The 18,061-nt window shown below is 36.6% G+C and overlaps 2 protein-coding genes across 2 annotated transcripts; one reads left to right on the top strand and one right to left on the bottom strand.

The window, feature by feature from the left end:
• Positions 1–3,174: 3,174 nt before the first annotated feature.
• Positions 3,175–9,179, top strand: LOC124531741 (glutamate receptor ionotropic, kainate glr-3-like). The gene is made up of 10 exons (XM_047106253.1): positions 3,175–3,256; positions 4,899–5,059; positions 5,833–6,138; positions 6,545–6,660; positions 7,010–7,177; positions 7,614–7,843; positions 7,917–8,125; positions 8,205–8,327; positions 8,430–8,578; positions 8,915–9,179. Exons 1-10 carry the CDS (start codon positions 3,175–3,177, stop codon positions 9,153–9,155), a joined length of 1,785 nt encoding a protein of 594 aa, XP_046962209.1. The 3' UTR covers positions 9,156–9,179.
• Positions 9,180–9,335: 156 nt separating this feature from the next.
• Positions 9,336–14,157, bottom strand: LOC124532136 (5-hydroxytryptamine receptor 3C-like). The gene is made up of 6 exons (XM_047106847.1): positions 14,084–14,157; positions 13,078–13,271; positions 11,331–11,648; positions 10,997–11,250; positions 10,278–10,485; positions 9,336–9,789 (listed from the first exon to the last, which is right to left on the bottom strand). Exons 1-6 carry the CDS (start codon positions 14,133–14,135, stop codon positions 9,679–9,681), a joined length of 1,137 nt encoding a protein of 378 aa, XP_046962803.1. The 5' UTR covers positions 14,136–14,157; the 3' UTR covers positions 9,336–9,678.
• Positions 14,158–18,061: the final 3,904 nt, after the last annotated feature.

The following is an 18,061-nucleotide window of genomic DNA, read 5'->3' as shown; positions in this document are numbered from 1 at the left end:
GCTTTTATAAGCACTTTTGAATCGTCATTTTACAATTAAGTGAAGTTACCACCAGTTCGGAAAGTAGATTCTACCGAGAAGAACCGGCAAGAAACTCAGTAGTTACTCTTTTTTAACATTTAAAATATACAACGTCATGTTAATTAAATACAATTATTTCAATTAATGTATCCTGCTTGGAAGTTAACAGGTATTCAACATCGCGAGTGACACGTCGCAAAAGCGCGGCAAAATAAAAAAAAAATAAAAAAGTTCCCGCGCGGTGAAGGCGTATGCACAGCGAGGTGATGTTTTAAATATAATTTCAATTTAATTTAATTAGTACATCGAACTTATATATGAAAATTACAATTTTATCTTAACAATCCGTATCAGGTGAGAAACTCAACGTAATATTAATTGTCTTTGTTTATCATTTATAATCGCACTTAAATACAACACTCGATAATATAGTTAACAGATAAATTTAATCAGAACACTTTCTCCTCTAGGTATATTATAAAACAACTAGCGACACGCCCCGGCTTCGCACGTTTGCAATACTGATTCTAAATATGGTCGTTGCTCTTGCAAATTTCGCTATGCGTTTTTTTCATATTTTTCAAAATGCTTTGCAGTTTTAACCGTTATTTCAATTTATGGGAATTTCAATGTTCGCATAGTTAAATTGTAAACTTTATAAGAAGTAATGAAAAATCTGTTTTTACAATTCGTGCTTATTTGAATAATGATTAAATCGGTGTAACAATCGAAAATTATTTATGTTAAAAAAAACCGCATCAAAATCCGTTGCGTAGTTTTTTTAAGATTTAAGCATACATAGAGGCAGGGACAGAGAAAGCTTTGTTTTATACCATGTAGTCATTCCGACGAAAAAATACATTCAATGACATATATCTAGAAACCATCATAAGTGGTCACAGGTCCTGTGGGCGTCATCGTGATTGAACTCGAGCTCAAAACAATGTATAAACTGTTTCGTACAATTAAAGTTTTACAACGTCTAATCACTTCACAGTAACTAATATAAAAGATCAATAAAACAGTTACAATCCAGTAGCTGGTTCGCGTCTGATCTAATCTCACTCAACGACACAATTATTTAATATTGACAATGATCCGGCTTTCCGCCATATTGTTTCTTACGTACGTATTTCCCGCCAAGTCGTTAAGATGGCGCCTTGATCCCTATCAAAGACTAACCAACATTATGATAGTTACTTTGAAATACAATTTAATTATTTATATAAAAAGCATACAATAAACTATTTCGGCACTTTCTCCGATCTATATATTTTATTGCATGTATATATTTGTTTTTGTATACTATTATAAGATTATAAGAATAAACGAATAATATCCAAGATTCATATGGTAATTACCGTCACTTCTTAATCCGACTCATTCTTAATCACTGCTAAAAGTGTAGTGTACTTACTGCACTTTTAGGAGTGCACTACACTTTTTCTGACAAAAAACAGTAATTCTAGAGTTAAATATACCTATTTTACAAACAAAAATGACTTTGTAATAATATTTGCAATAGTTACTTTCCGGGAAGGAAATTTCAAAGTAGGAACTTCAAACAAAACAAATAAATATTCTGTTATTTACCTATAGAATATGTAGAAACACAAGTGATTTGAATATAAGCAATATTAACAATTTCTGCTAATATTTGATAATAGAAAAACCCCGTCTACATGTGTTACATCGCCATAAATAAAATTCAATCTACAAAAATTAAATTATTTGGAAATGATATGGGTTTTGACAATCAATCATCGTTAATATATAAATATAATAATGAATTTATGCATGTCTTGTCTTTGCAGAAATAAAAATAAGAAATATTTTTTCAAACCTATTTAAAACTGCACATAATAGTAACATAATATTGTCTATAAATAACCGGATTATAGGTACTCCTAAAACACAATATTTAAAAGAACAGACGTTTAATGCAGCAGTATCGTAGAAGTACTAATACTTAAATCGTAAAGTCGAGGATGGCAGTTTTCAAGAGACTTAGTGGGTATCATAAAAAATAACTTAGTACTTCAAAGAAAATGAAATAAATTCTTAGTACTTAACAAATATTTAAAACGATATAAATAAACTTTTAAGCACGTAAAACCCATCACAGAACTCGTCAAGAGATTCAGATTATGAAAAGGAATTTAATAGTCACAAGGAACAATAGGTTTCTTACAAATAAGATTCACTTACAATTATTAAAATTAGTTTTGATCAACTAATATTAATAAAGCTAGATTCCGGTACCCTTCTTTTTATGATAAGTTTCAACAAGAAATATAAACAAGTATATCTAGTAGAACAATATACCCACAGAATTACACTCAGATATATTTCAATTCGTAGCATCGTATCGTACAATCTACTTTCAATTATTAAAAGTAATATGATGTTCGTAGTGTAATTATTAGTATCCTTCAGACAATTTTCATAAGTAGAGTGGTAAATATGTTTGATTTGCAATCATCAGAACCGTATAATGCGGTACGTAATAGCTGTACAAACAATTGGCTCTAATCAAAACCGGTAATAGTTAAGGCATAAAAACATGTCTGATTTAAAAACTCGAAATCTTTGAGAGATTTTTTTTGAAAAATTCGGTACCTATTTTTTAATTTTCTTAATTTATCACTACTTAAGTTCAAATGAGACGATATATATAATAATATAAAAGTTTTTATCATCTCAATGGTACTAATCAATATATGCCAACTTCTTTTAGTCGGATGGGTTTATGAGGCTCCTCATGGGTCGACATTGGTGGTGATAGAAGAAAAAACCTTTTGTTCAATGTTAATATTCAACTAACTACGGGAACAAAGTTATCTGCTCTATGCCGGCGGTTAGACTGCTTTACTCATCTTTCAAACTCTACAAAATTGGTGGTAGAATATCTAATGAATGGGTACCTACCCAAATGGGCTTGCACAAAGTCCTACCACCAAGTACACTTATAAACATTGTGGCCCAATAATCTTTTCAATATATGCCAAATGTTAGGACATATGATTAATCATTAAAAAGCATTAAAAATGTCTAAATGACAAAAAATCTGTTCAATAACTTCACCTTAAATTTTCTTAATAAATACTGTGATACGTCGTCAAAGTCTTTAATGCTAATTGAAGTCTCGCTAAAATGGACTTCCTTAGATTCATAATTTCCTACTTCGCTTCAAAGAATCTTACGTTATTGACTGCCTTCCTGTGCTGGAAGCCAGGTAAAGTTTTTTTTTTCTGTAATAATACTTTTGTTTGTGATATTTGGGTACCAGTAGAAACTAGTTATTTGGAGGTTTTGTGCAAGCCCGTCTATGTAGTTACCACCCACTCATCAGTTATTCTACCACCAAACAACACTTCTCAGTATTGTTGTGTTCCACTTTGAAGGGCAAGTGAACCAGTGTAACTACAATCATAAGAAACATAACAACTTAGTTCCCAAGATTGAGGACGCATTGACGATATAAGGAATAATTAATATTTCTTACAGCGTCATTATCTATGGTGATGGTAACCACTTACCATTAGGTGGCCCATAAACTCGTCCGCCGACCAACCTATACCATAAAAAAACCAGATGGATGGATGCTACTTAAATTTATCATAGATAGTACTGTGTGAGTTTCTTGTATAATTAAACGCAGATAATATTAAGTTTTATAAATTCCTTAAGAGCTAGTATATAGAAAAAAATAATTAAAGTTATATTAAGACAAAAGTAGGCCTCATGGTTTGGAATTCATTCGAGACTCATTCTTTAGGGTTTAGGACATAGAGACAAGAGAGACAGAGTAGAGTGCAAATTATGGTACGATATCCAAAATTTCCTGTTTCTTTCCTGACAAATACACGACATATAAATATAAGTTCCTATAAAATACATTACATCCGAGAAATTGTTTACTGTAATAGCAAAATATTCTTTTTAAAAATCTTACTATGTATTTATTTCATTACAAAATTGATTCAGTTTAGTCGGGTGTCTCGAAACCGTGTTTAGAACCGTGTTTAATCAAATCTTCCAAAGGACAATGCACTTTGCTGTGTATAATTTACTTGAAGTCAACACATCGTATTCAAAACGCAAACAAGAGACTGTAGGCGCCCCGAGCTGTGATACAAACTAAAACAATAGTAGGCTTAAGCGCTCAGATAATATCATACAATATATAACTAAGCTAAATAAAAAATGGGTTCATATTTGACATTGAAATTCAGTTCTGTTTACTTTGTTCCCTTGCTAGACTCGTTTTTTTTAAATACTTTTGAGTGAAAAACTAAAGCAAACATTTATATTCATTGGGTAATCAGTAAAATAATGTTATAAAATTTGCCAATATACATATGTAGTATTCTACTCTCACAGTATTTGTCCTACATACCGAAATTTTATATGGCTGACAAAATTTCAGTCATTACAGTTTTTCTTTTCAAGATCTCATAATATTTATGAGATCTTTTTTATAAAAAACTGTTGTCGTCACTAAACGCCGAAAAAAACTTTGAAGTTTTTGCAATTATCACAATTTTTTTTAATATGTTTAGGCCGACGGTGTTCCTTTCTGTTATGTCTCTTGTGCCTTAACTGGCTCACTCTTCCTTCAAGTTGGAACACAAAAATTCTTAGTATTGCTGTTTAGTATAATGTCTTATGAGTGGGTGCTACCTGTCTGTAGCCTGAAAGTTTAACTTATGCTGGTTCTTTTAATGAGGCGCCGACTGAAATTAACCAGATGCGAATTACTGCAGCAGTGGAACAGCTAACAGTTCATACCGGGATCTGCGCACGTTGAGATTCACACCGTGAATTTGCTGAGAAATTTTGGCAAATTTAAAATACCGTTGTCGTTTTAATTACAGAGAATGTCAATAAACTGGCGATGTTTGGGCGTGAGGCAGGTGTGAGGTTACGCATCTATCAGGACTTCCAACAGCTGCCGGAGATGCCTCCTTATCGCACCTTCAGAGAGGGCATGCTACTCGACACCCTTTGCGATAATGCAACAATTGTTTTAGATAAAGTAAGACAAGATAAACATTATTAGCGATAATATTAAGTATAGGGAATTTACATGAAATGATATATTCAGTTAATATCTATTTATTATCACTATTAGATTACATTCACTGTTCTCTAATGTCTTTCTATTTCTCTCTTTCACTCTAGATAATTATTCCACTATTTTAATTTAATAGCACCCCAGCACGTTTATCTGTCTATAAAGCAATTTTTTGTTAGGAAAATGTGTGTCTATATGTTCATTTATTTTCATAGATAGACAGATTGAGTTACGAGGGTGATTTAGGAATGTCAATTATGTACATGTTGTGCATATAGCTAACGCAAGTCTGTTAATTAATCTATCACGAGGAAAACGTATCGACTAATTTATATAGTTACAATAAAAAGGCCTTTGATTCAACAAAATTTCGCGTGAGATCTTGTTGAAATTTAAATCAGCTTAATTCAAAAATTATAAGTAGTTGTAAATAATAATCCATATGTAGATCTGCTTCTTACCAAAGATGACGATGTACTACTACTACTAATCCTGTTTATATGTCATATGAAACTGATGCAAGTTTTATGAATAAATAACGTAGGATGCTACAGAAAAAGCTGTACACTAACAATTACTTCCTAAACGAATTTTGGCCACGACTGCGAATCTCAAATACTAATCAACAACGCAGAAAAATAGCACTACATGTATTTGCAAAAACAGTGCGTGCTGGTCTCATTTCATTCCACTTATAGCCTATTTTTTGTATTATAATTTAAGTATTTTTCTAGGCGTCTGAAAACCGTGCTTTCAATTTGCGTCATTCCTGGCTCCTGATCGATGATTCACCGTACAATGTCAGTAATGTGGAGCAAGTTTTGGAGAATACCGTAATCCTCCCTGATGCAGACTTAACATGGGCATCGGCAGACGCGTTGCTAGATGTGTACCGGGTGAAACTTGGAGAACCGCTTGTGATATCTAATCTTGGAGTTCCAAACAGTCAACAAGAGCTTCGACAACTGTGGCTTCAATTACCAACTGCTGTTACAAGAAGAAAAGATTTAAGAAATGTTTATTTGAATTCAGCTACTATAGTAAATACATTATGTTACTCGTTGTTTTAGAGTCGAGATGGTCCAGTGGTTAGAGAGTCGAGATGGTCCAGTGGTTAGAACGCGTACATCTTAACCGATGATTACGGGTTCAAACCCAGGCAAGCACCGCTGATTCATGTGCTTAATTTGTCTTTATAATTCATCTCGAGCTCAACGGTGAAGGAAAACATCGTGAGGAAACCTGCATGTGAGAAATTTCATAGAAATTCTGCCACATGTGTATTCCACCAACCCGCATTGGAACAGCGTGGTGGAATATGTTCCAAGCCTTCTCCTCAAAGGGAGAGGAGGCCTTTAGCCCAGCAGTGGGAATTTACAGGCTGTTGTTGTTGTTGTTTTTTAAAGTTTAAAAATCTCTCAATTAAGCGTATTTTTTTGGTACCAGATCAGCCAGCCTCAATATTTTAAAGGATGGACGGATTTAACAAATCGACAGATCGATACCTTCCCGAAGTTGACGTACCCGTTACTGATGCTGTGCGGCGAAGATTTACATTTCAGGTTCGCATTAGTTGGTCATCAAATTTTACTTAACATAGCGATTGATCATTGATAATTTATATACACATTTTTATCCCTTCTGATTTGTCTGGTTATCCAAAAATCTTATAAATACCTAAACAGTTACTGAACTCATAAACACAGAGCTCTGATAAATCATCACGGCTAGCTCTCATATGTGGTGGTTATATGATGGGGTAGAACCAGATGGATATCCTCTAAGTCCTGAGCGAAGCCTGGGTAATAAGGTCGGAAATTATCTGACTATTCACTAACATGTATTTTAGCAGATCGTGATATTATGTCAGCAATGAGAATATTCAATAAGTATACGTAATTATTATTAAAGATTTAACTTAAAACAAGTGGACTTGTACGGCGAAGAGCGTAACGGCACTTTCAATGGTCTGGTGGGGCGGATGCAGCGAGGGGAACTCGAAGTCGGCGTCACCTCCATGTTCATGCGAGCAGATCGTTGGCGAGTCCTGCACTACTGCGCTGAGACCGTGGAGTTAAAGCAAGTTCAATCTATGGATTTGTCTCTTCTACTAATATTAGACGTTACGACGTTAATTTTTTCTACCAACTTCTAAGACTTTTACTAGTAGCTTAGAATTAAAACTCGTATTAATATTTATACAGGCAGTCCCCGACTTGCGTCGTTTCAAGTTACGTGAAACAATGTTTTGACATTGTTCCTCAAGCATAAGTCAATTGTTTCGATTTCTGGAGGATAGAGCTTCACTTGTCGCAAGGTCAAGGCAAGAAGAACAAGAACAAGGCTTTATATTTATAAAGCAATCTAGTATGTCTCGACTTACGTCGTTTTGATTTGCGTCGTGTTTCGAGAACCTAACATGCCATAATTACGAGGACTGCCGTATCACCAAAATGTCTAAACAAATTAAAACATTTTGGGTACAATATAACATTATCAAAGTAAAAATTTCCAGGGGTGCCTTTTTGTTTCGTCAGCCGTCTCGCTCGGCGGTATCGAATGTGTTCGCACTACCCTTTAGCCGCGGGGTGTGGGCAGCATCAGCGGCAGTATTCGCGGGGGCGGGCGCACTGCTAGCACTGTTCGGGAGCGTGGCGCGGTGGTCTCGCGCACCCGATCGCGCCGCGCTCCGGCTTACAGTCACAGAGAGTTTTACGTACGCGATCGGCACTATATGCCAGCAAGGTCTGACCGCGCTTTAGGCTAAATTATACCACGATGGTGTATAATGCTAACCAAAAATGTTACATTATTGTAGGTTCTGATTTATCTCCTCAACTGTGGTCCGTCCGTCTGCTTATGTTTTGCACACTCCTAGCTTCGCTGTTCGCGTTTACGTCGTACTCAGCAAAGATTGTAGCGATCCTGCAGGCGCCGAGCAACGCGTTGCGCACAATAGATGACCTCACACATTCGCCCATGGATCTTGGTGTACAAGAGACCACATACAAAAGAGTTTATTTTGCTGTTAGTCAATATTTAATATTTAAAATATTCAATATATGACAGCGATTGTATTGCATGTTTATTTTTGTATGTTCAACAGGAGAGTAAGGACCCGGCTACACAAATGTTGTATAGACGGAAGTTGCTACCACTGGGCGAGCGCGCCTACTTAAGTGTGGTAGACGGCATCGCACGTGTGCGCTCGGGACTGTTTGCATTTCAGGTATAAATAAACTTCCACTTTAAATAATAAATCATATACACTAGATCACTAGTTGGTAATAACGTGTTATTGTAAATGAAAAACATTTGTTTTTGAGCGCAGGTGGAACAGAGTTCGGGCTACGACATTATTAGCAAGACGTATACGGAGCGTGAAAAGTGCGGTTTAAAGGAGATCAAGGCGTTCACACTGCCCATGGTGGCTGTGCCTGTGCGTAAGCACTCAGGGTATCGGGATCTGCTCGGAGCTAGGTATTACTATAACAACAACAGCCTGTAAATTTTCCCACAGCTGGGCTAAGGCTTCCTCTCCCTTTGAGGAGAAGGTTTTCGACATATTCCATCACGCTGTTGCAATGCAGGTTGGTAGAATACACACGTGGCAGAATTTATATGAAATTAGACACATGCAGGTTTCCTCAAGAAGTTTTTCTTCACAGCCGAGCAAGAGATGGATTACAAACACAAATTAAGCACATTAATATTCAGTGGTGCTTGCCTACTAACGATTACTACATTCATATGAATACATTTGCATTCTTAAAAACTCAATTCGGAAAATGGCAAATTGACTGGTCGCAATTTCAGACTGCGTTGGCAGCGGGAGGTTGGCCTGATGGATCGCTTCCGGCGCGTGTGGATGTGCGCGCGCCCGAAGTGCGACGCGGGGCGCGGCGGCTTCGTGAGCGTTGGACTCGTGGATGTCCTTCCCGCTGCGCACGCGCTGCTCGCCGGAGCGCTGCTCGCCGCTGCGCTGCTGCCGCTCGAGAAGTTGCTGCGCCGACGAGGCGCCGTCGACCGCTCAAAAGCGTTGACTCGTCTTACTTAGTAGTGATGTATCAGCTCTCATTATGTGCTCAAATGCACTTGAGTTTGATAGCTTGTTAGTGATTTATCTTAGAGGTACAATTTGAGACAGATTTTCATTAAAACATGATATAGAAATATCGTTTTTTTATTAGATTCAATGTAACGAATAAAATTTACATATAATTTCATGAAATTGTCATGGGTCATTGGATTAGGTATTATTTCTCTTACATATTTTTGTCTGGCACATGAGGAATGATAAAAAAATTATAAATCCTTTCTTTATAAATAGTTTCTCATGTGTCCTATGCTTAAAAACAGGTAATTAAAATATTTTCATTATTAATTATTTGAAAATTTAAATCTTAAGCTTATTCATAAAATACTTGTTTCTTAAAAATAATTGACTACGGAATATTGCTGGGACCAACAACTCTTATGTCGTTACTTGTACTTTTCATATCTATCTGTACGAAACGCGCAACACTTATAAAATTAGTTATATATGATGGGCTACGTCCATCTCAAGCGGCTGGAAGTTGTCAGAACGTAAAGCATGCGACGACGAATAGAGTCAGTAGTATGGCGCCGAGCAGTACACGGTCCAGCAGCTGAGCCGCCGCCGCCCACGCGCTCCACTCCGCATTGCTGCCCTGGAAGATATCGTTAAAATTGTCTTTTATATGTCACCGTCAAATTGTAAATACTGTTAGATTATAATCTATCTCGCGAGATTGTGAACTATCGAAAGATTGTGAACCGTAAAAAAGCGTTTACAATTTAACGCATTACTTTACGGTAGATTGTAATCTATCCAATCTATCGATGTAAATTTCAGTTCAATTATAAAAACTTTAACCAAACCTAACCGAAATATTATGAGCTATTTAAATTAAATGTGTTTTATTGTAAGTTGTATAAACGTTCACAATATCTCGACAGTTTACAATCTCACGAGATTGTAAACTACCGATGTTTGTAATATGTTCCAAACCTTCTCCTCAAGCGAAGAGGAGGCCTTTAGCCCAGCAGTGGGAATTTACAGGCTGTTGTTGTTGTTGTTGATGTTTGTAATCTTACGGTGACATATATATTTATCTTTAAAAAAACGAATGTTGGACGGTGTAGCAGTAAACCTTACCTCTGGTGGTCCGAGCTTGCAAAAGGTGGAGGTAGATGTAACAAGGGCGCGCAAGGCGTGCGGCGGTGGCGCGGAGCAGCGCGCCACGCGGAGCACCAGCGCCGCGCCCGCCGCCGCCGCCGCGCCGCACGCGCACGCCGCGCACATCAGCGACATGGCGCGCGGCGCTGACGACGACCCCGGCAGACGCGCCAGCGCCGCGATCAACCTGTATCGTCAAATATAAATATTAAATTTAAATGAATATCGAAAACTTCATTTCTTGTCTACTTTATTTTCGTAGCTCATTTAGCCAAAAATGTTTAAATATTACGTCTTTCGAAATATTTATTTGCTTTACGACGATTATTGACGACCTCCGTGGTCGAGTGGTGTGTACACCGGTTTTTATGGGTACGCCACTTCGAGGTCCCGGGTTCGATTCCCGGCCGAGTCAATGTAATCTACATTCATCATTCATCATACATCAATCATTAGTTTTCTATGTTGTCTTGGGTCTGGGTGTTTGTGACTTCTGATTTCCATAACACAAGTCCTTTAGCTACTTACACTGGGATCAAAGTAATGTATGTGATGTTGTCTCATATTTATTTATTATTATTATTTATTTATATATTTACATGTATCTAAATATCTGCTTCTTCAAAATCTGCAGACGAAAAAATTGAGGTCCTAATTGAGGTATCTAGAAGATGGAACCGTTTCTACAATTGACTTACCACAAGGCAGCGGTGAGGGCTGCAGTCGCACAGAGCGCAGGTCTCGAAGCAGGCGGCAGTAACATGGCAGCTACCAGCAGCACTATACACGTGTACAACACTGCCAGTGTCGCGAGTGCGTGCGCGGGCGCTCGCCTGCGCAGCATCAGTTTCCACACCAGCACTTGCTGCTCTACGTCCAATCGCTTCCACGTCATATCCGTACTCTTCACCGATAATAGTTCCCAAGTTCCTGATTCGAATACCATAGCGTGCTAAACAATAATAACAATATCATTTACTTATAATGTTATTAAATATAGTGTAAGATCATTAACAAATTTTCATGCCTAACCTCCATATCACTCGACGTTAAATTAAGTTCGTCGGTGGTATGCGACCGGGAGCCAAATTTGTAGATAACCTCATGCACATCCCTGGGCCAGGCGTCAAGAGCGAGGGACAGAGGAGAAACGAGATCGAGACGCACGACCCAGGAGACGCGTCCGTCGCTGGTTAGTCTCGCCCGCAGGCCCACGTCACCACCGACGCCGCCAGCGGTAGCCGCGCTGAGCACGCCCACATCAGGTAGCCATAACCGTTCTGCTGACACTAAAGCTTTATCACATCCCCAGCTGCTCGCATTCCAAGAAAGACGTTTGTCTTCCCAGCTCTGCAAAAAGAAAAGTAGGCATATTACAAATATTAAGGGTAGTAAATACATCTATACGTATTAATATGTTTCTATGAATATATCATATCACTTTAACAAATATTCGTATAATACAAAATAATCAATAAAATACCAATTACTTACACAAATATAAGAAACAATATTAATGTATGGATTCGATTAAACTAACTAATATAAATATCTTTGTCCAAACTGACAAATAGGCTACCTGTAGGAAAATGGTCCACTTACTTTCAGGTGTTTCTGACTTAACAATAAAAATTGGCGCTTTAAGAATAATAATATATGTAACTGAAAGTATAAATAAACATAACTGGGAATAAGTAGATATTGGTTGTACACGGATTTGGACATTACGCATCGGAATACACAAACAGTGCTTTTTAGAGATAGAATATGTGATAATTGACGGGCTTATCGTGAGCATCGTCGTCGGGTGTCCCCAATTATCACAGAATAGCATTAATCATCATCTTCTTATCATCTTATCAAAATCCGTATCGAAATCTTTTTGAATAAGTACTTTGAAAAAACATTCATTTATCATACACAATATTCATTTTTACCCAATTAGAAATACTTATCTCTATGAAATATAGTGAATCATATTATGTAACGTTAGTGATAAACGCCGTGCACGTAGCATGTACTGTAATCATTAATCAGTGACAGGGCATAAATGGCAAAGGCCTCTTGTTTTGTCGACGTATATTTTCCATGTTTTGCATTGGTGGTGACAAGTGCTTGGCTTTGTGGGAGCCAGTCTGGATAAATATTGCTTACTAGTATTCTACTAAACTTCTTTCAAAGTGAACCAGTGAGTCTACAGGAGCACGGGACATAATACTGTAGTTACCAAGCGCCAATATCTATCATCTAATAGGCGATAGTGACTATTAATTGTGTGGCTCATTAGCCCGTCCGCCTACTCATGTTAAAACAAAAAAACACTCGTCGATGTTTCAATTCATATCATTTTTTGCTCAGAGGATCGGAATTGCGATTCAACGGGATCATGCTGCTAGCATTCTTGCCACCATTCCACATAGTAACTGGTTTTAGTTCATATTTGTTTATAATTAAGCATTTAATGTTATTAATTCTTATGTCTTAACTATATATTTATAGACGTAAAAAAGTTAAGTAAACTAACAGCCCGTAAATTTTCCACTGCTGGGCTAAGTCTTCCTCTTCCAAAGCGCGTTGGTGGAATGCTCAAATGACAGGTTTTCTGACTATGTTTTCCTTCACGAGGACGAGATGAGTTATAAACACAAATTAAGCACATATATATAGTGTTGCTTGCCTGGGTTTGAAGTCGAAATCATCGGTTAGGATGCACGCGTTCTACCTACTGGGCCATCTAAGCTCATATATAATTATATTAGTAAGCATATTAATCACGTACCAAATACAGTGCGGCTAACAATCTGACAGTAGAAGCCTTCTCGTCGATGGTCGCATGCTGTACGTCAAGTGCTCCTTTGACGTGTACCGGCGAGACGAGAAACGCGCCGCGGTCGTACTCCGCAAGCAGCAGATCCACTTGACTCGATACTGACGTCACATTGTCACACAAACACGTCACTCTCCTTTCTCCTACTGAATCAGAGTACAAATAGTATTTTTGGAATTTGAGTAAAAACAGTTGATCAAAATTTGATAATTGTCTTTAACTAAGACTTATGATTATGTCTACATACAAAATTCAATCTTAAAATTTTAGTAATTACGAGTGTTCTATATGATGGGGATAATGTTAGTCCAATTTCAATCCTTTAAGGCTATAAGTCATAAAGCTACGACCTGAACCAACGGAGCAATAAACCTCAATTAATATGAAACACTAACCGGCTACCGGCGTCGCAAAGGCCTTATTCGCTGCTATTGAAAATTGTCATTTGTCAAAAAACTATTTTAAAACGGTGAAAAGAATAAATAGTAAGTTTCTTGCAGGTTCTCAGTAGAATCTACTTTCTGATATGGCGGTAGCTTTATATTCAAATAGGTAATGCAACATAACGATTCACAAGTTTTATGATAAAATATCATTTTTAGATAATTCTGATAAATAATATTAGCTATTAATAATATTTTTGTCACATCGATGACGTCACCGCAACGGGGCTACCGTATTATTATTATTTAAAGAATACTTGATGAATTTGTACTAGCAAAGACTGAAATGTTCCAATATAATCTCACAAAGTGATTTAAAAGTCCAGTAGTAATAACTCACTAATATTCCAACACCCACAAACAATTTCAGTTATAGGCATTTACAATGTAGATGGTTACCAACCAATAAAAGTCTAATAGCTTTAGTTTGAAAAGGGAACAACCTGAACCGTTAGCAAAACACAACCTGAGCACAACCTTTTCAATAGTACGAAATAGGGTATATTATTTTTTACCGATATTTAGGATGAGAAGTGTTATCAGCAACGCTGCCGACCCGGACGCCATTTTAAACTGACTACCAATTGGAATAAGGGTTTTGCGTGGATGCGTCCAATCAGTTCTCATCAACATTTTGTGTTGAATCAGACTAATTAAATAAATAAATAAATGTGAGACAACATTAGTCTGATCCCAATGGGAGGAGCTAAAACACTTGTGTTATGGAAAATCAGAAGTAACGATACCACAAACACCCAGACCCAAGACAACATAGAAAAGTAATGGTAATCTACATCGACTCGGCCGGAAATCGAACCCGGGACCTCGGAGTAACCGAAATACTACTCGACCACGGAGGTCGTCAAAAGTAATCATTATTTAAATACAAGGAAAACATTTCGCGAGTGATAAAAAGAATTAATAAAATGCTAATCTCTACAAAAAGAAATTAAAAATAAAGGCATATTCTTATCTGAAATGTTAATAGAATGTTTATAGTGTAGTGTCACAAACTACTTCAATATAGTGTTGCAAATAGATAAATTTACCATTAAGTCCTGATAATATACAATCGGTGACTAATATCGGCATGATAAAGTGATAACATCTACACGAACTTATCAATAAGATCTACACGAATCAAATTGACTTTAATATTCTTGAGAAAATGCACAGATGTGGAAAAATGCGTACACTGAAGGACCTTGTGCAAGCCCGTCTGGGTAGGTACCACCCACTCATCAGTTATTCTACCGCCAAATAACAGTACTCAGTATTGTTGTGGTCCGGTTGGAAGGGTGAGTGAGACAGTGTAACGACAGGCACAAGAGACATAGACATGGACAAGTTCCCAAGGTTGGTTGCACATTGACGATGAAAGGAATAGTTAATATTTCTTACAGCTTCATTGCCTATGGGTGATGGTGACCACTTACCATTAGGTGGCCCATAAGCTCGTCCGCAAACCTATAAAATAAAATAAAAAACAAAAGTAATAGATTTTTTTTTTTTTCATTAAACATGACTATAATAATTAATGCCATAAGAAGAGATGCATTGGCATTGCTGGCTCTTAATAAAAAAAGTGAGGAGACAATCGTTAGCAAAAGTATCGCTCTTTTATATATTATTTCATGTATATTAGTATATATTAAATATTTAATTTCACTCGTTGCAGAAGCCTAATATAACATATATATGTCGCAGTATCAGATAATACCTTGATTAAAACCACTTATTTTAGTCATTTGATTCTGGATGGCCAGTGAGATTCATGTTAGAAAAACATGAAATGTAAGCTGTCAAGAAGGATATGACAGAGGGTGTCGCGGTTTATAAAATATTGTTAAAATCAATATACGAATTCAGCTATAAAAGTAACATCCCGTAAATACCTCACTGCTGGGCTAAGGCCGCCTCTTCCATTAACAGGAAGGCACCTTTTCCCTTAACAAGGAACATATTCTATTCAATGCGGGTTGGTGGAATGCACATTAAGCAGAATTTCGATGCAATTAGACACATGCAGGATTCCTCAAGACGATTTCCTTCACCGCCGAACACGAGATGAATTATAAAAATAAATTGAGCACATATATACATAGTGGTGCTTGCCTGGCTTTGAACCCGAAATCATCGGTTAAGAAGCACGCTTTCTAACCACTTGGAATTCAGGTATAGATTTTTTGTATTATTTTGTAAATATGTATGTCGAAGATGATCCGACAGTGGCGGATTTACCAATAGGCTAAGTAGGCTGGAGCTTAGGGCGGCAGATTTAGAGGGGCGGCAAATTTAGCCCAAATTTGTTATTATATTATAAATACATTACATATTTCATCTTACAGAAATTAAAAAAAAAAGAACTTATACTTACATGAGGTACATGTATACACATTACGTCCGTAATCCGTATACTCGTCACTACATGGAAAAATAATCGAGTAATGGACAGAAATATCACCTAGTCTGTAATCATAATAATAGCGGGAAAAACCGATGTAATGAGGACGATAGAACACAAATCATAAATGTTGCAAAAAAGTAGGGGCGGCAAAAATTTAATAGCTTACTAGCCTACTAGCGGCAGATTTGTAAATCCGCCACTGTGACCCGAACCACAACCCCGAACAAGCTTGCTGGCTCCCAGTCATATATATGGCAGGTATCATAATATATATATTATATAGGTAAAAAAACTGACTATGACGATGTGAACGGTGCATTGTCACAGATACACGATTGGTTTAAAGTAAATAATTTGCTTTTGAATGCTCAAAAAACAAAATGTGTAGTTTTTACCCTACCATTGTATAATCATTGTATATGCACTAGAAATAAGGATAAGCATATAACGCCAAATTTCCGACTCCGCAAAGTCAATAAATCCTTCTTGGGGCAAGGTGTCCGTTTCTGTAATAAAATTCAAAACGTTTATAAAAAATACATTGGTAAAAAAGGTTATTCGATACAACATTTTGTAGATGATAAATAGGCGTGGAATTAATACCTGTTGACTTATAGGCAGGATATATTAATTTAAATAATTGTATTAACTAACATGACTGTATTTTTTTAAATGTTGAAAAAGAGTAACTACTGAGTTTCTTGTCGTTTCTTGCCGGTTCTTCTCGGTAGAATTTACTTTCCGAACCGGTGGTAGCTTCACTTAATTGTTAAATGACGATTCAAAAGTGCTTGTAAAAGCCCACTTGAATAAAGTTTATTTTGATTTTGATTTTGATATCTCATGGCAGTTTTATGAATAGTGTAATTTAATGGAGTACACCACAGTTACTGCACTTCTGTAAGCGCCGATGCGTAGGCGCACTATCACGGTTGCGTCCGGCGCGGCGCCACAAGGACAAGCTAATATTCTCAGGGTATTTTTACATTGTATCGCTATAATTGTTACTGGTTCGTTGACAGATTATGTAAAATAATTTCGGTAATCTATTGCAATTGAAAAATTTATTATAAACCCGATTTCTGATTAGTTCGTGATCGCAACGACTTTTTTTTAACAGAGTCATCTAATCAATCCTTTAGCAAAGGTCAACGTGATATAACACATATGACGACTACACTTATAACCCTAAGACATAAAATATAAATAATATTTTCTATCTTTTTTCAGTTTTTTTTGAGCGTCGATTAAAGTAGGTTTGATATGATAAAATCTATAAAATTCTTTTGAAGGTTTTGAAAGGGCTATCAATACTTATTGACTTATTATTATTAACAAAACTTAAAAAAATCTTTTAAAAGGCGTAGGAATATTGGGAGATGTTTTAATAACCAGTAAGGCAGAATGGTGATGATAGATTACTAGGCAGATCTGTCATTACTAATTGCGCTGCTACCGGTCAATGAGCTTGTGTAATTACAGACACAAATTATATTTAGATTTGATCCCTTTATGTTGACAGTGCCTCTGAGTGAAGGGTAACTAAAATTTATTACATTTTGTCGATATTTTTCGAGTTTATATACAAAACAACAGCCTGTAAATTCCCACTGCTGGGCTAAAGGCCTCCTCTCCCTTTGAGGAGAAGGTTTGGAACACATTCCACCACGCTGTTTCAATGCGGGTTGATGGAATACACATGTGGCAGAATTTCTATGAAATTTGTCACATACAGATTTCCTCACGATGTTTTCCTTCACCGCCGAGCACGAGATGAATTATAAAGACAAATTAAGCACATGAATCAGCGGTGCTTGCCTGTGTTTGAACCCGCAATCATCGGTTAAGATGCACGCGTTCTAACCACTGGGCTATTTCGACTCTTCTACGAGTTTATATCACAACGAAAATGGATACGTTTTGCTTATTAATAAACGCAAGAGACTCCGAAGAATACAAATATTAAAAACAAATAGTGATTCCAAATCAAAACCAAAACAATGCAGTAATTTTCAATAGATCAAAAAACTAAGTAGATGTAGATTAAAAAAAAACACACATTACTAAGAGGAACTTTATTAACTTG

Source organism: Vanessa cardui, chromosome 8, assembly GCF_905220365.1.
Source record: "Vanessa cardui chromosome 8, ilVanCard2.1, whole genome shotgun sequence".
Lineage (NCBI taxonomy): Eukaryota > Metazoa > Arthropoda > Insecta > Lepidoptera > Nymphalidae > Vanessa > Vanessa cardui.
This window is presented reverse-complemented; position numbering and strand designations above follow the sequence as displayed.

Coding starts and splice junctions, on each gene's coding strand:
- LOC124531741 (XM_047106253.1), top strand. CDS start 3,175: ATGGACTTCCTTAGATTCATAATTTCCTACTTCGCTTCAAAGAATCTT. Junction 7,844..7,916: donor CGGCACTATATGCCAGCAAG/GTCTGACCGCGC, acceptor ACATTATTGTAG/GTTCTGATTTATCTCCTCAA. Junction 8,328..8,429: donor CGGGACTGTTTGCATTTCAG/GTATAAATAAAC, acceptor TTTTGAGCGCAG/GTGGAACAGAGTTCGGGCTA.
- LOC124532136 (XM_047106847.1), bottom strand. CDS start 14,135: ATGGCGTCCGGGTCGGCAGCGTTGCTGATAACACTTCTCATCCTAAAT. Junction 11,649..13,077: donor TGTTAGCCGCACTGTATTTG/GTACGTGATTAA, acceptor TTCTTTTTGCAG/AGCTGGGAAGACAAACGTCT. Junction 9,790..10,277: donor GCAAGCTCGGACCACCAGAG/GTAAGGTTTACT, acceptor GATATCTTCCAG/GGCAGCAATGCGGAGTGGAG.